At 38.6% G+C, this 22,742-nt stretch overlaps 1 protein-coding gene across 14 annotated transcripts in view; it reads left to right on the top strand.

The window, feature by feature from the left end:
• The window catches only part of GTDC1 (glycosyltransferase like domain containing 1), a 473,085-nt gene that overhangs the window by 376,987 nt on the left and 73,356 nt on the right, over positions 1-22,742 (top strand). For all 14 annotated transcript variants that reach the window (XM_065931478.1, XM_065931476.1, XM_065931487.1 and 11 more), the window contains one exon: positions 8,507-8,616. In XM_065931478.1, the coding sequence (XP_065787550.1) occupies positions 8,507-8,616 (110 nt within the window). The remainder of the gene's footprint in view (positions 1-8,506; positions 8,617-22,742) is intronic.

Below are 22,742 nucleotides of genomic sequence, written 5' to 3'. Positions count from 1 at the left end.
TGATGCTGAGATTGAACACAGGAAAACCTGACTGTAAGCTTCCTGGAAGTCAAGGTAAAGTAGGAAACAAAAATCACGCATCTTCCTTTCTGAGAAGTAGAAACACAACAATTCTCAATAATGTCAAAGAATTTCCTAGTCTTCTCCCAAGAGAAAGTTCTCACTGTTGGAGATAGACTACAGGAGTAGTTCTCAGAATAACCAGTAAGCAATTGAATGTGCGCTTCCTCAGTGACTCAGTGCTAAAGAATTCGCCTGCAATTCAGAAGATCCAGGAGTCACAGGTTCAATCCTTGGTTTGGGAAGATCCCCTGGAGGAGGAAATGGCAACCTACTCCAGTATTCTTGCCTTGAAAATCCCATGGACAGAGGAGCCTGGCAGGCTACAGTCCATAGGGTTGTAAAGAGTCAGACACACATGCACACTCTGAGTGCTGAATGTATTTTCTACATATCTCTTGAGGGAAATGTTATAGTCCAAAAGAAAATCTAAATGATTACTCAGTCTCAAATTACAGCCCAGGTCACCACAGTTGACAAGGAGAAACGTTATTATAGAGGAAACAGAAGGACTTAGTAATGAGTTGGGGAAAGAGCTTAGTTCCATAGAAACTCCCAGGTCTGAGAAGAAGTAATTACATACTTTGTGATGGTTTAAAAGTATGTGTAACAGTAGCTGCTAAGTAACATCCCAAGAGTGGGAAAGACCCAGTTTATCTTAATTAAGACACTTCATGGCAGACCAGTTATTTGAGTCATGGGTTTCTATGGGCTTTCTGGCAAAAATTGTAGAAAAAGAGAGGTCATTGACAAGTTAGACAGCTGAATGAAATTACTGTATACAATATCCAGGAAGAGTGGGAATCATTGTTCAACAGAAAGAACCTGGGGGGTCTGAGCTTTCAGCAGGGGGAGATTTAAAAGGGAATCATGTTGTGAGACCTACTGGGAAAAATGATTCCTTGAATTTGGTTTTCACTGGGTGGCCTGCTGGATGGAATGAGTGGGAAGATTTCATTGAGGAGGTCATTAGGTTGTAGTCTAAATACACTATTTGGAAACCAAGCAAGGATTGCTTCTAAGAAAGTCAGTGGTATCAAATGTAGGAGGAAATATGAAGTGAGAATGAAGGGGGACACAGGTGGGTATTAGTATTGTTGGAGAGCATTTTCATCTAAGAGAATGAAAGAATGGGAGCAAAGATGTAGGAAAGACCCAGGAGGTAGGAAAGGAGGATGTATCGAATATTCTAAGATGAAAGGATCTGTGAAAAGTCACCTAGAAGGAGCATATTATTGGAACTATTGTTGTCGATAAATGGTGTCAGGTCAAAAGATAACTCAAAAATGCCCAAGATACACATGAAGAAATTGTGGAGGAAGGAATAGGATCACAGGTTTTAGGAAGGAAACTGACCATGAGAAAACAGATTTCTCAAGAAAATACAAGGTAGAACATCTAGAGCTCTAACAGACTTTGAATTTGGAAAGGTAGACATCTCTGCTTCTGCTCTTAACAGGAAAGATGAGTATATGAATGTGCAGATGGCTTGAAACCCTGATATGCATAAATTAGAATTTTATTTCTCTGTGGCTTAATTTCTGTACAGTGGCCCATTTCAATATGGTGATGGAAAGCTCAAGCCTTTCAAGCCTCTCTGTCTTTCATTTTCCTGGTCCTTATTCCTCTCAGGCCACTGTTGAGGGATCCCTTGCTTCTATCAGTCTGTCAGTAACTCTGTGATTTTTCCATGACATTCAAGGAAATCCTGGCTCCAAGTTTATGCCTACATGGCTCAGTAATCTCTCACAAATGTCCCCAGGACTGTGTGCACACTCTCAGACATTCACTGTCTGGAGTCATGCTTCTGCCTCACCCAGGAAGTGCAGTGCATGGCTCGAGGACTCTCAGGCTTCTCTTCTCAAGTCTGCCCCATTAGTCCTTCCTTTTTTTTGTCTAGAGGTGGAACGCTGACATGACCAGGAGGGTCTATGCTCCATTCACATGGCATTTTGCTTACATACTTGAACCTGTCTGAAGCCCTTACCATTTCTGCAAAGGCTTTTGCTCCTGTGACCAGCCAAGAAGACTCTCCCATTTTTTGGGGGGTTAGGAGGCTTTTCCCCTGGGTCATACCTTCCTCAAAGTAAGGAACATAAACCATCTTATTTTCTAGAATATGTTGTGGTAGAAGGGAGATGGACTAAATTGGTTAACATTTCTAAAATATTAAAGTGCCACAAATACCAAAGATGAAGAGAATGAGAGTTTATTGTATACCTGCAAAGTACCAGGCACTTCATCCCTAACAACATTTTAAATGTAGATGTTATTTTTACCCCATTCTAAAGATGAAAAAACTGAGGCTATGAGAGTTTATGCAACATACAAATAAATAGTCATATCTCTGGTGAGTGGCAGAGCCACTTCTCTCTGAAATGGACCCTTCATTCTCCCTCTGAAAGTAAAGGGCAGAGTGCAGTATGAATAACATTCAGAGAAAGCCAGAGTGAATATTCTTGGCTCTAGTCACCTGTACCTAAATGATGGGGGAAAGGGCTGGTGGAGTTAGAGAAGGGAAGGCACTGATAGTATCAGATGGAGGGAGAGCTTGAGAAGTTGATGCCTCATAAGACTATCTGTTGAATTCTATTCAAAGCACCATTTTAAAACCAGAAGCAGCACCTGTGGCAGGAAACCAAAACTGATCATTGTTGTCAGACATATAGACGGATAATAGAGGGATAATAGAGAAGTAAGTGATCGTAACAAACTAGCACAGGGTGGTAGACAGAAGCCTTATGTTTTAGAATGAGGAACACATCACTGAATTTGAAAGTAACATGGTATTTCATAACAGGGAAACAGTGATTAAAGGTATAAGAAAAGGTGAGGAAGTTCGAAACCATGATGTTAGAGAGATCATATAATCCCGTGTCACTTCCCCATATTCTTATTGCCACATCTTACCCAGTGGGCTTTAACTTCAAGTTATCTAAGAGTTGTTCATCGCTTGGTGATCTGAAAACAAAACCATGGACTGAAGGTACCAGCTCTCTTTTCCTTCTCATTATATGTAGGAAGAAAGAAAGGAAGAAGTCAAAAACTGTACAGAAGAAAGAATATGACTTTAGAGTAATTTGACATTATTTCAAGTACAGGTGCAATTTCTTCTGTGTGATCGTGAATGAAGGAATAATTATATTTGTATGACCACTTGGTTGAGGCTTTAAGGTCATGATTAGCTCCCTAGTGTAGGACCCTGAACATCGCAGGAGCTCTGTAAATGTAAATCATTTTTCCTCCACCTTTATTCATTCAACAGATATTTTTAGAGCAGTTAATTTTATGCCACAGATCATGTATTAGTCAGCATAGGCCATCTTATACTGAAGTAATAAAGACCCCTTAATCTCAGTTGCTTAAACACAACAGAAGTTTAATTCTCTCACTAACTCAAAGTCTGCTGTTTATTTAGATTACTTTATTGGGCATCTCTTCTCCATGTAGCAGTCTATATCACTTCAGTCTTTTATCCTAACTGTCTTGATAGAAGACCTCTTCAAGGATCTCTACAACAGAGAAAGTGCTGTCCAGAACTGCTCTTAGAAATTTCTACCTGGAAGTGACACACATCACTTAGCTGGCAATCCATTGATCAGAACTAGTCCTGTAGCCTCTCCTACTTCAAGGGGATGAACATGGAGTCTTCTGTGTGCCCAGGAGAAGAGACGAACTGAATATTGATGCATACAAGGAATGTCTTCCACTAGCAAGGCGCTAGGTGCTTAGTAGTAAATAAAGCAGGCATCATTTATCTTTTGCTCATGAACCTCTCAATCCAGAGTGATATGGGGAAGCGATGGCATCTGAAAAGAGCCAGGTTTCTGCCCAGGCAAGGCAAGGAACTAGATCAAAGTGGTTGCATTCAATAAGTATAATGTTATGTGGGAAAACAGGAAAGGGTAACAGTTGAGTATAAGTGACAAGTATGGAGAACTTAGCAATCCTCAATAAATATTTACTGAATGAATGTTAAGAATAAGAAGAAATTTAGCTCTAAAAAAACTAAATGGGAAAGGCGACAGAGAGAGAACAGATATAGGAAGAAAAAACACATGGAAACAGTTTATGCTTTTCAAATGTTCTGAATAATATTTGGGAATAAAAGCTGTTCTTGCTATATCTGCTGCTTCCAGTAAGCCTGAAATATTCTGTGCTGGTCTCTTCTGCCATAGTTGGGCTGCGGAGGAATGTGTTCTCAGCCAGACTGTTTCATTCTTACCTAGTCAAGAGTGTGGGAATTGTTGGGAGACTTGGACTCTGACTCATCTTCTAGAATGTTTTATGATGAATCGCGTTAGCTTGATGGGCAGCTGTCAAATATGGAAGTGTCACAGGCAGCGAGTAAATGTGCCACTATAAATACTGAAAATGCTACAGAGTTAAGCAAAAACCTTTATGAATACAACTGTATGGCAGAATCCTAGAGAGAGGTAATTCCTAAAAGCTTTAAAATGATTTATTTATTTATTAAAGGAATGATAGAAAAGTAAAAAAAAAAAGAAGACATTTATAATATATCCCCTACACATAAACCCTGTTAACATTTCAGTATGGTTTACCTAGTACTCTATCACGTCTCTTTTACTTAACAGTATTCTCCATGTCAAAAAATATACTTCTGCAAAATTATTTTTCATTGCTGCATGGTATTATATCATGCGCATGTGTCAGAATATATTTCTTTATCATCCCATTAGGTTGTTTAGAGATCATTGCCATTATACACAATGCTGTTAAAAACTTACCTTGACTGAATTTCTATGCACCTCTTTATTTCAGAGAATAACTTTTCTAATTGAAATTAGAATTGGAATTACTATGGCAAGAGTTATGTACAATTCAAGGCTTATTATGTACATTACCAAATTGCCCTCTAAAATACTGTTGCAATTTATATTACTACCAACAGTGGATAAGAGCAGAAGAGTGTTTAGGAATCCATAGTCTACAAATGTGGTTATAGAAAATTGACTATATTATAAAAGTGTGTTTAATCTTGACAGCTGTTTGCAAAAAGGGACCCTTAAAATATTATTTTTAAATCCTCCATCCTATATTTCATGCCTTATGCTAAAATCATAAGTATGAGAATTTCACTTTAGATTTCTTAGAAAACAATTGGAGACAGATTCACATATTCTACTAAATGGGTTAATTAATATCATGTTTGCTAGGATAAGATCCATGGATAATTCATTGGATATCTGCAATGGGAGTTCCTCTCTTGACAGAATATATTGAGATCTGCCATTGATATATCCAGGCCTTGCTATATGGCTGTGGTGAAATATCCGTTCACGTCTTTAATGATCCTGTGAATAGGAGGCAACTTCTCGTCTGTCTAGAGAAAACCGAGAAAACTTTTCAGCTGAATTGACTAACTATGTAAACTGAAAAAGACATAGATGAAATAGTCAAGTGTCTACTTAAATATATGTAATGCACTAATTTAGACATAAATAATACTTTAAAACACATATCACACATAGAGCATTTTTAGAAGCATTTCTTCTCAGCCTTGTAGTTCATGAAGCGGTTCTGGGTAAACTCCCCCTCCCATGCATCCTTGACGTCACCTTTTCAGGCAGCTGGCACGTTTCCACCAACTGTCATCTGGAACTTAGTCTAAGTGGTTTTGGGGTACAAGATTCTGATACTGTATGATGCCATCCCTGGAAATCTTTTCTCCAGCTTACAAACCCACTTACTGCTCATGGTCTCTAGTAACCACTTAATTCTGTTACTTTTTCTTAGTGATCTTTAAAATACTTGTTTTCAACAGTACTTTGAATTATTAGGTCATGTCTCCCAAAATAATTACTAACTCCATATTAAATTCCTTGACTTCTGTTTTTACCAGTTCCATCAAGTGAATGACTGCTAAAACTATTGAAAATTCTCATCAATTGGTGTCTTAGGTTTAAGGCAACTTCCTTAAACTGTACTTCATAAAAAATAAAGTAAGAGTGCCTGGTATTATGAGCGACTTTATAAGGACTTTAGATAAAATGTCTCTTTTTCTGAGGGATAATTATGCCGAAGAAAAATCTCACCTTACATTCATCCATATATTATAGTTTAAACAGAAAGAGAGGGGATCTATACAAATCTCTTTTGTGTTCTTATGCAAAGTGACTATTGAATATGAAAGCTTTTGTCCACCTATAAAAAATATCTTAAGAATACAGTAGGATTGTCATGCATTTATCTTGTATAGAAACACTGAAAATATAGGTTCGTGGAGCCTACTTCTTTGAAATATTCACATTGGAATTTTTTAAGAACTACAGCTTCTACCCAATTAAACATCCTTCCAATCCCAAACTGCGTCTACTTTTATTTTAATACAAAACAAACCAAACAACAAACAAAAAAGCAGCAGAAAATATTTAGAATAGATATTCTCTTAAGGAACCAAAGCCAAAATTTTTGGAACTCAGAATGAAAAATTTAGAGAATGGAGTGGCTAGATTTCCCTGTAGTGTTTCTCCCTCTTTAAAATGTTACATTGTTTCCATTCTTTTCATCTAAGTATTTCCAAGAGAATCAGAGTAAAATAACCTATGTTACAGATTAGGTGGCAACTATTTGTTTGATGTGGTTGAAGATAGCATATGGGGGATTCTTTAAACTGTTTAAAATCTTTGTTCTTGCCCATAGCAGTAGAATATATGAGAATTACCCCCAAAACTTCCCAATAGTACATGTATGTAATACCCGTCATCTTAAAAAGCAATGAACATTTTACCATTGCTTTCTTTGTTATTTGAAGCGAATCAAACAGAAATATAGAGCTTAAAATAAATTGTTACAGAACTCTAATTCTATAAGATCTTACAATTCCAGGAGATTATAAGTGCTGTTTTAAAATGTTAATCAGAAGATGCATTTGTTTTAATTCTTGATACTGAAAATATTGACTGAATTGTGAATTAACACATTTAGGGTTGCAGATGTCATTTTTCATGAGATTTCCTGAATGATGTAATTTTCATATTTCATATAGCAGTTTGATCAATTTACAGATTTATTTTACATAATTAGTTGGTAAATGAGAAATTCAATTGCTGATATATAGCTATTCCTCTGTAATATAGAAAATAAGTTTAAATTCTGAATTATAAATAAAAAAGCAAATATTTTGAAGACATCTGGTCCACATCTGTCAGAAATAAGATAATTTAAAACAGTGTAATTAACTGCAAGAAATACTGAAATATTCACACCTTAGAATGTAAAATATAACTCATTCCATTTTAGTGTGATTTTTTGAATTGGTGAATTTTTTTTAATTTTAGTGTCCTTTAGCCTCTCATTCTGTCATTACAAAGAAGACTGACAAGCTAAACAAACAAAAATAATCCATGTTTTTCAAAGCTTCTACTAAATGAAAGAATTATCTTTATTACTATTCTTTTATGTGTTGACTAACCTCCACTCCTAAGTTAATACTCAGCAGACTTAGACTCAGGCCTATCCCCTTTTGATGTATTTATAATTCTCCATTCAATTATTTAAAATGAGAGATTAGTGAGAGAGTCTGTAATCTCACTCCCTAAATTGTGTGTTCCTTGTGGACACAAAGAGGCTCAGTAAATGTGAGAGGGAGGTATTCAGACTCACAGAAATGAAAAGCATCTTTGGTACATTCTCATGATCAGTAGAGAATTGTTGTTTGAAGACTGATCTTTTCTTTTGTTAAAAACCCGTGTTAAGTGGGAAATTAACCATTTTAGGAGAAAGGAAAATACGCTAGACTTTCTATGCATGCGTGCTCAGTCACTTAAGTCATGTCCGACTCTGTGCGACGCTATAGACCGTAGCTGCCAGGCTCCTCTGTCCATGGGATTATCCACGGCAAGAATACTGGAATGGGTTGCCATGCCCTCCTCCAAGGGATCTTTGCAACCCAGGGATCGAACCGATGGTGTCTCCTGCATCCCAGACAGATTCTTTACCGGTAAGCCACCCAGGAAGCCCAGACTTTCTATGTTCTAACCCCAAAATGTGAAAAACATGATAAATTTCTCCCTTAATGAAAAGCTGCTGAGCCTTAAGACTTTGATAGGACTGAATTTCAATCCATGATAGAGAAGTTAGGGGTTCCCTGGTGGTTCAGATGGTAAAGAATCTCTCTGCAATGCAAGAGACTGAGGTTCAATCCCTGGGTTGGGTAGATCCCCTGGAGAAGAAGTTGGCTACCCACACCAGTATTCTTGACTGGAGAGCCCCATGGACAGAGGAGCCTGGCAAAGTTAGATTCATGAACACACACAATGATAATGCTACAGTGTAAGGGTGGGGGAAGATCTCTGCTCTGATGCCAGAGGTTCCCCTAACAGTAGACCGGGAGAGGAATTGAGCCTATGAGAAGTGAAAACACTTTTCCTAATACATGCCCTAAGATATCACAAGTGATATTTTGTGGTTTTATTTCCAGGGAGCATGATAAAGATCCAGAGAGTTTTTTTAAGATATTGATGCATCTTAAGGACTTAGGACTCAATTTCCACGTATCTGTCCTTGGAGAAACCTTCACAGATGTCCCAGGTATCTCTTTTGTATTTTCTAGTGTGTATTTTTATAGATGGCATAAGCTCTACAACTTAAGTATTAATTTCCATGTTTCTCTTTGTTAGAATAATCAAGATGAGCACTGTTAACCGAAAGATTATACGATGGCATTAAAGTGTGATTCAATTAAAAAAATACTTAAGTAAGCATTCTTTGATTTAAGTTGAGAACGTGAAGTCATCTCTTCTATCAAATATAGTTTATACAATGCATCTTGATGTAAATAAAATATATTGCTTTAGGCATCTTAACAGTTAAGGAAAGTGGGAATTCGTAATTGGATATACAACCTCTCACCTCGGGGTCACTGGTTTGAATCCTACTCTCTCTGGTAATGGCTGAAATACATTATCATCTGTTAGGTGACCTGTGTAAAGCATTTTGGCATCAAACTTGTAAAGCGGAGTAGATCCATATCATAGTTGTCATTGTTCTGTGCTTTTTTAATTGAACTTGAGAAAGCAAACAGAAATCCGAAGCTGATAGCAGCAAGTCTTCTCATTCCTAATGCCATAGGGAGCTTCTTCTGAACCATTTCCTTCACCCTGCATCCTCACTGGGCATGTCTGTGTCAGTAAGACAGGGAATCTTGACCACTATTCTAAGCTCTTAAATGTTCATATTTTTTAAGTTTTGGATGTTCAACTTTTTTTGTAAACTCCAAGTATGCATGAGTGGGTTCTCAGTTGCTAAGTTTTGTCTGACTCTTTGAGATTCCGTGGACTGTACCCCTCCATGTTCCTCCTTGCGTGGAATTTCCCAGTTAAGAATACTGGAGTGAGTTGCTGTTTCCTTCTTCAGGGGATCTTCCCAACTCAGGGATGGAACCTGCATCTCCTGCATTGGCAGGCAGATTCTTTACTACTGAGCCACCTGGGAAGCCCAAACCCCAAGTATGCAGAGAAGAAAAGTTCAGAAATGCCCTCCGTCATCATGCTGTATGACTCTTAAAGTGTTACTCATGCAGTCGTGTCCAACACTTTGCAACCTGATGAACTATAGCCCACCAGGCTCCTCCATCCATGGGATTTTCCAGGCAAGAATACTGGGGTGGGTTGCCATTTCCTTTAAGGACCATGTAAACATTACCCTCACTTAGCCAGTACTTTGTGATTCAGGCATGATGTGAGGAAGTACACCCAGCTTGTACCTCAGTAGCCTTATCTGATATGGCTCATCCTCTGCCCCCTGCACTTGTGGATACCAGCCTCTTTTTAGTTCCTCTAAGGTTCAAACTTCTTTAAACCTATGGACATTTGCCTATTTGTCTGTTATTCATCTGATATCAGCTCAGGTGTATTTTCTTTCAATGTGAAGCTTTATCATGGTCTCATGGCACCCTATACTTTTACCTTATGATACTTTCCTTAGTTTCTAATCATATAATTATGTGAAATTTCTTATCTTACTGCCACACACACACACAAAGTAGAACATAGGTGCTGGGTAGACGAGGGTTGTGACCATCTCATTCATCACTGTTTCTCAAAGCCTAGTGCAGTGCCTGACACAAGGCTGGAACCTAGTGAATGTTGGGTAAAAATACTGTGAACTTCCTACCCTCAAGCAATTTATAGTTTTCTTAAAGAAGGAACAGTTTTGCATAAGAAGAGGAAATAGGAAGGGAAACACAGGATAATATAATTATGCATGAGTACTGACTCATGTGGCTTAGAGTAGAATATTAATTGAAGGGCTAGCACTTGAGTAGCCAGAGGATTAGGATATCCCAAAAGGGGAAACAACATGGGAAAAGCATGGAGAAGCAAATATTACAGATATCATACTGAAATGAGAGAACAATTTCAGGGATTAGTGCTGTGAGATCCCTAAGTAGGATAGAAGATTCTGCATACAAAATTTAGTAAGTAAGTAATACATAGACAGGTAGAGCCAAAGTATGGAGGATCTGCAAAGTAGGTTAGGTAAAGGTAAAAAATAGGGAGCCTTGGTCTTGAACTGGAAAGAGATATGATGAAACCTGTATTTTAGGAAGATTTCTGTTGCAGTGATATGTAGGCAAAATCACAGTAAGACTGCAGAGTCATCCAAGCATGGATTCTGTGAGATGATTTGTTTTTGTTCAGTCGCTAAGTCATGTCCGACTGTTTGTGACCCTATGGGCTGCAGCACACCAGACTTCCCTGTCTTCCGCTATTTCCTGGAGTTTGCTCAAAATTGAGTCAGTGATACCATCCAACCATCTCATCCTCTGTCGTCCCCTTCTCCTGCCCTCTCTCTTTCCCAGCATCAGAGTCTTTTCCAATGAGTCAGCTCTCTGCAACAGGTGGCCAAAGTATTGGAGCTTCAGCTTCAGCATCAGTGTGGTGGCTGGTGGTAGAAAGATTAGTGAGAGGGCTGTAGGAGAAAGAGATTCTCAAGGAAAACACGGGAAAAAATTTGGTAGATGGATGGCTATTGAGAAAGAAGGAAGAAAAAAAATCAGCTTATTTGCCAAGCTGGTGATTTCAGTCTCATTTGTGCCAGTATTGAGGTGTTTGTGGATGAACTGAGGAAAGTGGCTGGAGAAGACTGCTAAGCAGAGGGCTTCTCAGCCAGCTTCACTGTTGGGTAATTTTAAGCCACCACTACAAAGAAGACTAGGTTTTTCCTCAAAGGGCCATGTTTTTGGAATCACAGCTCTCCCTTCCCACCCGTTTAGCAATTTAGAGCAGCATCGGGGGGATTGAAAGTGGGATGGGGAGCAATTAGGGGCCTGAGAACTGAGTGCTCAGTAATTACAGGCTCAGTCTTTTACTCACTTTGGCCTGACCTCAACACATACTTATTGAGCACCTTGGAAGAGGGATTTCACGGTGAACGGGATGCAGCCCACACCTCAGGGAGCCCCGCCTTGGGGAGACACTTTCGTATAATCAACACATACCTAGGATGCTGTGGATCACTATGGGATGCTGTGGAAGACCATAGGAAGAGTCCTGTTACCTATGCACACACTTCTGTTATTCCCAGTCTCAACTGGTACTCCCTTCTGCCTTCGCCTCTGGCCCATCTGTCATGTCAAACGTGAATCAGCTCTTTAAGGCTGCAGCTCTTCATCTTGCACGTGGGAAGAGCGCGGTTGTTGGCTTGATGCATGAGTCTGATGGCTTTCCACGTTGGCTCCTAGATGGCCACATTGCCAGTCTTTACTCCAAAGGTTTCCTGACAGGACATTTTGTGTCACTTCAGCTGTTTTTATCACTGTTTGGGCTTGGTGAACACTAATATAGCACTTGGTGTATTTCAGGCGTTGTTCTAAGCCATTTATAAATGTTAACTCTTTAGCCTCTTAGCAGTCTTGTTCAGCGTTACTATTTCCATTTTTCTTAGTGGGGGAACAGGTACAGAGATGTTAAGTGAGGTAACATAGCTGTGTAGTATTTTTAACCACTGTGCTATGCTACATTTCCATTTTCTTGTTTTCTGACCCAAGTGTTTCTCTAAACATTTTTTCCCCCAGCTCACCATCTAGCACTTCACACAAAGGGTTACCCAGCAGGTACAGAGGAGCCTGGCAGGCTGTAGTCCATGGGGGTCACAAGGAGTCAGACAGGACTTAGTCACTAAGTCATTTCTTTGCCTGCTGCCTCTCCCAGGCGCTCTGTTAGCGTATCGAAAACCCGTACTTTAACACCAACCTCTGTCTGCTGAAACTCTGCAGTATCAGCCAGAAGAAGAACTGTGGACACTGTTAACATTTGTGAGGAAGTGGCTTTCTTCTAAATAATTGCAAAAATAGTTATTATTACCCTGTTCATTGCTACTGTTGACAGAATAGAAGCAGATATTTGCTACTTGCTTGATCCTTTGCTAAGTTATTTCATGTAATGCTAATGACAATCCCAGTGGAGTATGTAGTATTATCCCATTTGATAGATGGAAAAACTGAGTCTTTGAAAGTTTAAATCACTTTGATTATACTGTTTGTGGGTCAAGTTTTGTCTTTCACAAGCAAAACCAAGACAGGTTTAATACATGATGGCAGGGCCATTAATTACTCTTTTTTGCTTGAGATATGATTTACTTTTAACATTGTATACATTTAAGGTGTACAATGTGATAATTTGATATATTTACACATTGCAACACGGTCATCAGTGTAGTTCTAGCTAAGGCCTCTCTCACATCACATAATTATTTGTTTTTTTGTGATAAGAATATGTAAAATCTAGTCTCCAAGCAGTTTTGAAGTTATATAATACATTGTTGTTGACTATAATGACTATGCTGTACTTTTTAAAAAATTTTTATTGCATTATAATATGCATACCATATAACCCACTTGCTTTGCTTGTACATTTCAATGATTTTTGGTATGTTTACAGAATTGTGTAATTATCACCATGCATAGAGTTTGTTTGGCTGTTTTTTTTTTTTTGGCCATGGGGCATGTGGGGTCTTAGTTCCCAACCAAGGATCAAACCTGCACCCCCTACAATGGAAACAGAGTCCTAACCACTGGACCTCCAGGGAAGTCCCCACTATGCTATTCATTTGATCTCCAAGATTTATTCTTACTCTACTTGAAAGTTTGTACGTTAATGACTCTTTATTCAACTTGTTTCTCCTTCCCTCTGCACAGAGCTTGTAGGAAAAGGTAACATATCTCTGAGCAATGGCATTAGCGCCAATGAGTTTTACTGCCCTTTTTGATGCAGCAATATCTTTTAAATTTCTTTTTAAAATATTAAAAACCACAATAGAGCAACTTTGTAGAGTTTTCATACTGTTGATTGTTTTCAAATTATGTTGTTGCAAGGTTTTTATCATCCTTTTTTCTGAAAAGTGTGGTAGAGTAAGATTATTGATTCTAGTTCTTTTATAGCTACATAGTTTATAGCTCTTTTGTATCATCCTTTCATCTTACAAAAGAGGAGCATGACCTAGGACAGTGACTATTCCAAGTGCTTAGAGCTGAGCACAGTGTGTGAGACAGGCAGTAGTAGATAGTTGCACGGTTAGGAGTAGAACTGTTCAGTAAATGTTTTTCTGTTGTTGTTGTTTTAATTTTGACTGTGCTGGGTCTTTGTTGCAGCACACAGACTTTCTCTATTGTACACGGGAGCTTCTCTACTTGTGGAGCACAGGCTCCAGAGCATGCAGGTTCGGTAGCTGCAGCACACCAACTTCTCTAGTTGTGGTGTTCGGGCTTAGTTGTCCCAAGGCATGTGGGATATTAGTTCCCTGACCAGGGATTGAACCCACATCCCCTGCATTGGAAGGCAGATTCTTAAGCTCTGGACCATCAGGGAAGTCCCTGTTTTGTATGTTTTATGCCAAGTACCAAACGAGATGTTTAGGTTGTAGTGGTGAATAAAGCAAAACATCTTTTGTGATGTTTGCATCACAGAAGTAGTCCAGCTCCAGTGCTTTATTCATCGGTTCCTAGAGCACTTAGGACATGCCAGGTACTGTTTGAAGCCACTTGTGCATTGCGTTCTTTTTTTCCTTTTAATTGATTTATTTATTTTAATTGGAGGCTAATTACTTTACAATATTGTAGTGGGTTTTGCCATACATTGACATGAATCAGCCATGGGTGTACATGTGTCCCCCATCCTGAACCCCCTCCCACCTCCCTCCCCATCCCATCCCTCAGGGTCATCCCAGTGCACCAGCCCTAAGCACCCTGTCTCATGCGTCGAACCTGAACTGGCGATCTCTTTCACATATGATAATATACATGTTTCAATGCTAATCTCTCAAATCATCCCCCCTCACCTTCTCCTGCAGAGTCCAAAAGTCTGTTCTTTATCTCTGTGTCTCTTTTGCTGGCTCGCATATAGAGTCATCATTAGCATCTTTCTAAATTCCATGTATATGTGTTAACATACTGTATTGGTGTTTTTCTTTCTGACTTACTTCACTCTGTATAACAGGCTCCAGGTTCATCCACTTCATTAGAACTGATTCAAATGTACAACAACCCTGTAAACTAAGCTCTGTTGTATCATTTTACAGCTGAAAAAAGTAAGAAAGAGGGAGGTTAAGTCACTTGCCTGAAATCACACATCCATCCAGTTTTCAATCCACAATTCAAACCTTGTCATTCCACCTCTCTGCCATTATCCTTTAAGTGAAAAACCACAAATTTATCCGTATTTTACAGGTAAGAAAGTAGAAGGTGATAATGGTGGAAAATTCCTGGCTACACATATGAAATCATTTCCATTTTCTCTAATAATTTCTATGCAAATGGAAAGTTTAAAAACAAACAAAGAACCCCCACAAAGCCTCAGATTCATTTCCTAAATATATCACTCCTTAGACATTAAAGTGAACTCCCTCTTCTTTCTGCCATCTGTCTTCATCACAAGAAAGGTGTCAAAAACAATATGAAGTGGAAAGATATTCCAAATAATACTTGGCATATATTTACTGTTCAATAAATACTATTTGAATGAATGAAGAATAAGTCTAATGTAATAGAATAATGTAGTTTACATACCATATCAGGTATGTAAGAACCATTGTTGAAATGATTTCCAAATATTAGAGAGTTAGTGAATGAAAATAGAGAACCCTAAGACTTAAGGAAGCTCTAAATGGTTTTATATTATATTTTCTGTTTTCATATAAATGACCTTGATTTAACCTAAATCTATTTTTCAATCTGTTCTCATATTTCAGCTCTTACATCAGTCACAATAAGTTAAATTATGCTAAACTAACAGCCTTAAAAATCTCAATGGTTAAAACACTTTGCACTTACGTTTTTATTCATCCTATATATTTACTGCAGGTGAGCAGTAGTCTTCTGCTCATATGGTCACTCAGGGACCTAAACTTACAGAGAGGGACCCAAGCCTTCACCATCACAAGCATGACCTGTCACTGTGCCAGGTGGGAGAGAAAGCTGGGAGGTTCTTTCATTAGCAAGTTACTGCTCTGGCCTAAAGTGACATTGCGTGCGTGTGTGCTCAGCCACCAAGTTGTGTCTCTCTTTGAGACCCCATGGACTGTAGCCCGCCAGGCTTCTCTGTCCATGAAATTTCCCAGGCAAGAATACTGGAGTAGGTTGCCATTTCTTCTCCAGGGGATCTTCCCAACCCAGGAATCAAATCCAGGACTTCTGCATTGACAGGCAGGTTCTTTTCCACTGAGCCACCAGGGAAGCCCAAAAGTGACTTAAATCTTTGGCCAGAACTTGTTGAAGGGTACTGCCCAGCACTAAGGGGGCCAGGAAATGCAATCCTGCATTGAGCCCAGAATGGGGGAAAGCATAAATAATTGATGCAAAGCACTGATGACACCATAACTCTTTAATATGCATCAGATCTATGGTGCATCATAGAGAAAAATCAAGCCTATCCAAGATATCTGTCTTGGCCTGATATCTGGGTGAGTCCTCCCTGTTGAATGGATAACTTTTAATAAATACGACAGTACTGCTCATAGTCTTCTTGCTGGAGACAGCCCAGCTAGTATCTGCAGCCACGTCTAGCAACTGTGTCCCATTAAGCAGAGTCCATACAAAGTCGAGTTGGGCTCTGTGGGAATGGAGTTAATTATCACTTGTGGTGATGGCATTTTGAAAAGCTTATAGTGTCAGTCAGTAGTACCACAATTGAGAAACTGTGATTCTATGAATTCAAGTCAGAAGGTCAGGTTTCAGACTGGGTCCTAAAGTTTTTTAGATTAAACTCAGTTAATCTGTCTGTACAGTACAAAAGAGGAGATGGGTGGAAAAGAGAAATTATAATAATAGTTATGATAATAAAACCACCCACCCTATCTCACCTCCTGTGAGTTATAGTGAGGATTTCAGGCATAGTAACATAATTTGGGGGAAAGTACTTTCTAAACTTTTAATACTGTCCAGTTTTTATTATAAGACTCATGAATTTCTCTTCAGAGTTTATATATGGAGTGAGTCTTTAATGCATTTTGTATCTGAAGAGGACATTAATGATGCTGAACCTTAAAAGTTCATTCTTGCCATTATTTTAATTATTTTTAATCCAAAAATTGAAAGGTCATTCTGCCACATAAAGCATCCATCAGACTCCATGTTACAAATGAACCAAAAAGCCTAGAAGCTTCACAGTGTAAATATTTTAGCTTTGACCAGTTCTCATGACAAGGTCACATTATTAGCCCTTGAGATGAGGTGTGTGTGTGTGTGTGTGTGTGTGTGTGTGCGCGCGCGCGTGTGTGTTAAGAAGATGAAAAGAAGCAGCAGCAAATACTTAAGATATCAAATCAATGGAATGTGTCTGTATATTTAATAATTTCTCACAAATGATAATTCTAAACCAAATACTTTGTTCTATGAACAGCCAAAGCCTTGCATCAGGATTCCTCTTTCTCAACTTTGTGGAAGAAGGAGTTTTAACTTTGGCCATGGGCAGTGGGGAGGTGAAAAAACTACAAGAAAAGTGACAACCTGAACTACAGTTTTGTCAGACAGAAGTCCTTCTAGTTCACCTTTAATTTGAGGTTAAGAACAGTTTGTGGAAAGCTTCTGGTTAGTATCTGGCATGACAATGATTATTACAGTGATCTTGGCATATTCCTGATCCTTTGCTCTGGAGTCAAATGTCAGATAATTATGTAACATTCCCCCCTCCCCCCATCTCCCTTTTCATTCAGCTCCCAGCTACGATCTCATTTTCAGCAGAGCAGCTACACTGAGGGGGAAATAATAGAAACACAAATAACTTACATCACATTAATATAAAGGTATAAAATTTTGCTACAGGGGGGACCCAGCAGAAGGAAAACTATTAATATATTGATCAATGTTGAATTGTAATATGATTATATATGAGATGAAATAAATGTGCCAGTAAGATTAAATAAACTCATTCTCTCTAGACTGTATGTTTCCCCAAACCTATTCCATTTTCTTTTTTTTAAACAAATTTTGTCACTATTCATTCCCCTGAACATAGAAGTATTAACTGAGTTCCTATTCTGGTCTGGCACCTAATGGTGAATACCAAGAAGAGAAGATGTCATTGCTCTAAAATCTTAATGTCTGGGAAACAAAAACATTTTAAAAATTGCATTTTATGATACCATATTCTTGTTTGTATTATAACATTTTCAGGTAAATTTTGAATACATTATTTCATAACCCTTACAACAATCTAGTGACTAGCTAGTAAAATAAGCAGTAACACCCTCTGTTTATAACTGAGAGAAATTATTTATGTTGAAATAACATGGATCTGAGGTAGATTTTCTGCAGACAGAGCCACCTTCATACGATTTTTAGAAATAGGCTTATCATTAATTCCCCAAGAATATGATTGGGGAAGTCAGTTACCAAGAATCTGATTTGAAACCGTCTCCCAGTCCTTTGCTGAAGAAGACAACAAAATATAGTGGAAAAGTAGGGAAGATTAAAATAAATATAGACATATAGGCTCCTGGGGCTTTACAGGTGGTGCTAGTGGTAAAGAACTGGCCTGTAGGTGCAAGAGACATAAGAGACAGAGGTTTAATCCTTGGGTCGGGAAGATCCCCTGGAGGAGGGCATGGCAGCCCACTCCCATATTCTTGCCTGGAGAGTCCCATGGACAGAGGATCCTGGTAAAAAAGTTATAATCCATGGGATCGCAAACAGTTGGATACAATTGAACTAGCTTAGCACTGTTGTATGTTCTTGTATGCTCTTGACAGGAAAGAATAGATAGAAATGACAGTACCTCTTAAGATAACTTATAAATTTAAAAAGATTCCAATTAAGATGCCCAAATATCACTTTATATATCTTCACAGACTAGTTCTAAAATTCCTACAAAATAAAGAAATAAGCGGAAAGAATATCAAAGAAATCACTTACAAAGGAATAATGAAGGAAAACACATCCTACCAGATTCAGAACACATATGAAGTGGTAACTTTTTTTTTTTTTTTTTTGAAGTGGTAACTTTTAAAAGAGTACTTCACAGATTCAAAAACATGAAGGTAGAGAAAGGGACATAAATAGAGAATTCAGAAATAAACCCAGCTTGCACATAAATTTAACATCCACCACACTTACGTAACAAAATTTAATATGCTTATCCCAACTTTATAATATTTTTAAGTGAAAATAGGAAATTGAGTAAAATAAATAAGTTTGTGGAATAAAACTAACCAAACAAGTTATTTGTCTAAGTAATTATATGTTTTAAATATATGCTACAGATAAAAGATTACACAAACATTAACAGAGTAAAAGTACAATAACTTACTGAACTCTTATTGTGTGCCAAACATAAAGCTCAGCTTTTTACTCACACAACTAATAAACAACAGAGATAGTGATAAGCTGAAGAAATAAGTGCTAAATCAAATTTGAGGAATAAAAGCTTTAATTCTTCTAGTAATGAAATAAGTACAAATACAAAGAATTTATGAGAGAGCGGTTACATTGACCAAAACAATAAAAGTAAAGGCATATCCTAACAAAGACTGGCCAACTAATGGGGAAATATCTGTATGTATGGTGAAGCCAATACAAATTATGTTTCTTGAGCCGTATAAGTTACTATACCCTTGGTGTGACTCAGTAATTTCACGTCAAAGAACATCCCATGGAAGTAATTCTCATGCCTCATCCTGTTTCTACAGCCTCTTTCCCAGTTTTTGCCCTTATATTCTGGAGAAGAAAATGGCAACCCACTCTAGTATTCTTGCCTGGGAAATCGCATGGACAGAGGAGCCTGGCGGTCTACAGTCCATAGGGTCGCAAAGAGTTGACAAAACTTGGCCACTGAGCACAGATGCATGAACACCCTTATATTCTGGGACCTTAATTCCTCCAAAACCTTCAGATTGGTCTTCTAGCCTCTGGACACTTTTTTTTGATTCATCCACTTACTGTTATTGGTCTTCTTTCTAAACCCAGCCCATCCAAGAAGAGAATCACAATAGTATAACAAGAATAAGAACATATCTCATAGGTTTGCTGTGGGATGAACTTAAATTTCCTGTTAATAAGTGAGGTTCTTCGAACTTTGACCCCAACCTAATCCCTCATGAATTCCTATCTCCTGAGTACATCTGTGCACTTATCCAATTCCATGCCTTCTATTATTTATTGTTGAAATTCCTCTGCCCCTCAGCACGTAGACACATGCATATCCTTTCTCTGTTTGCAAAATCCCAACTCCATTGGTGCTTCTGCTCCTGTGTCTCCCTTTTTCCTTCCCTCCCAAGTTGCTCCCAGCACCCTTCATCATTCTGTTATTTTCTGAGCACATTTCACTGTGCACTACAGTCACTTGCCGCTTGGCTGCCCTAAAGGGTGGTATAACTGACCAGAAGACACTTTGCAGGTGAAGAGTGCAACTTCTTAGACAGAAACATCTCCCTGGGTTTCAGAGTCAGCAACACTCCCAGCTAGAGGGGCAAGCTCCCCTGCCCGCCTCCCACCGATACCCCAGACAAAGGTGAAGTTCCTGTTCAATGTACTTGAGAGGCTTTTTTTCCTTTCTCTGGAAAGGTTTGTGAACTGTGCAGCTGCATTTCCCTCACAAATGCTCAGGAGATTCACTGTGTGTGTGAGCTAAATCGCTTCAGTCATGTCCAACGCTCTGCAATCATATGGACTGTAGCTCCCCAGGCTCCTCTGTCCATGGGATTCTCCAGGCAAGAATACTGGAGTGGGTGGCCATTCCCTTCGCCAGGGGATATTCCCAACCCAGGGATCAAACCTGCATCTCTTACATCTCCTGCCTTGGCAGGTGGGTTCTTTACCACTAGCGCCACCTGGGAAACCCCAGGAGACTCTAGACTTACTAGACACAAGTAACTGGTAAGAGCTCGCTCCCATTGCTCAGCATAGCCACTGAGAATCCCTTTTTCCCCTGATCACCCCCAGAAATACCATTCCATCAGGCCTAAACTTTAGAACTGCTTGAACTCTATTCCTGCAGCTTCTGTAAGTGGAATATCTATCTTTTATATGGAAACCAGAACATCCCATGCAATTCTCAAGGCAAAATCATTTATCCATCCTACCAGGGGGAAGACCGTGAAAATGATATGTCCTAGAATACAGCTCCCAAAACATCTCTCAAGAAGTTGTTCTCAAAAGTTATAGCTATGAAAACATTACTGAGGAAAAATATTCTTTAATTTCCATAAACTGTCCTTAAAATTTATGAGAAATCTACACCAGAGGAAGACACAAGGAAATAGATGAGTTAATTAAATAATGAATGCAAAAAAGGCAAGACATTGATAGATCAATAGGAAATTAGAAACAGACGCTGATTTTGAAAGCTGCAAATGTACCTATGACTTGGATTGACAGATAGGAGATCCTGGAATATGTTTGCTACATGTTGCTTTGGAGTTTTATCTTTTTGAATTCCTATAGTCATATATGGTCATGATTTGGAGTGTGGTATGGTCAAAATAAAATTTGCCTCAATAAGGGACTTTGGTGGAGAGCCTGACTATTTTACAAATTCAAGTTTCCTGCAATGGCTATCAGAACAGGAGTCTCTGACAAAAAACAGCACAACAGGGAGTGACTATCTGGATCCAAAGAGTGAGTTTTTGCAGATGTATCTCTCCGTGCCTAAATTGTTCCGTTTGAAAAATGGAAACCATCATAGATACATGGTGCGGTGGAATGAACACTGCCCTGGAGTTTAGAAGGCTCAGGATCTGGTTCCAGCTCTTACACTGATTAACCATGTCACCTCTTTCAGCCTTAGCATACTTGTCCACAAAATAAAGTCATCCAAAAGAGGTTACAACTAGAAAGAATGTTAGTGATTAGGGTGCATCAGCTTTTTAAATGGGTACACATCCCTGTCCCCAAGGGGATTTCACAGAGTGACAGTTTTTAAAGTTTTAATTGTAAAAACTGAGTATAATAGTTATACTTTTTCAAAACATATTTTATTCCTCATTCGAATATCTGTCTCCACTCGCAACCTCAAGTCCCACCTCAGGCAGTTAAGAACCACTGATCTAGGCCAGTCACATCCTTCTGGCCACTCTCATGGGGTGACTAGAGGCGCCCTCTGCTCCATCATTAGGCTTTTGCTAACTTCAACTTCCTAAAGATGATTTCCATGCATCTCACCTTCTCCACTCCTGCCCTTATCAAATAAGTATAAACCTCCTTGGTCAGGATTTCTCAGTAGGGTTTCAACTACCTTTCTAGCCTTCCTTCAGTCCTTATCCATGAGTATCCTGGGATGTGGCCTAGTTAGTCCATGTTCCCTGGAGGTAACTCACTTTGTCACTACCTGGAGCCCGTTCCTCCTCACCCGTCTTCCAAGACTCCTCTAAACCACTTTCTCTCACCTCTGAAAGAAATATGCTGCTTCTCTTCTTTGAAGTTCCACGGGATTTTGTTTATACTTAACTATGTGTTTGTCATAGTTAAGGTTCTTGAGATAACAGTAGAGTCTTCAGGATGGCTGTTGTAATTATTCAGCTTTATATGACCCAAATATTCCAACAGTGTTTCCAACCTTTTGATCATGACCCACACCAATATGCATATTTACATTATGACCTAATATACCCATGTGTGTAGGCAATATTATAATTGACCCAAAGCTTTCATAATGTAATACATATTCTTATTGCATTTGATGCATGTACTGTGATATTTTCTTTCTTTTCTGCTCTATCTCATTTCTTTAATGGTGGTCTGAATTGATTTCACAACCTTTAGTCACAGTTAAGCAACACCATAATATAGCACATTGCCCACAGTAGGTATACTATTGTATACATTCAATGAAGTTCACTGACCTTTTGCCAAAATTATTATAAAATAGTACTGATCTGTGAATATACTCAATTAATCTATTTTGATATATTATGTTTATTTAGACTTTAATGTCACATAAAAAATCTTTTATATTCTCAAAGTGACACTGCTTTGATTTTAATTTTACGGGAGAAAACCTAACTACGAAAGCAGCTGCAATTCATTTTTACCCGTTTTAAAGGGGCAAGATGAAGAGATGCAGTTGTGCAACGATTATCACCATGAAGGCAAAGCTCCTAAGATAATGTATTTGACATAATAGTTACTATTTTTTTATTACAGAGTATGTGCCAGGCATTGTGCTGGGTACTTATGTACTTTTTCTCTAATCCTAAGACAATTCTACAGGGTAAGATACCCTCTCTAC

Source organism: Muntiacus reevesi, chromosome 3, assembly GCF_963930625.1.
Source record: "Muntiacus reevesi chromosome 3, mMunRee1.1, whole genome shotgun sequence".
Taxonomy (NCBI): Eukaryota; Metazoa; Chordata; class Mammalia; order Artiodactyla; family Cervidae; genus Muntiacus; species Muntiacus reevesi.
Note: the sequence above shows the minus strand (reverse complement) of the source record. Positions and strands in the feature narration are given on the sequence as shown.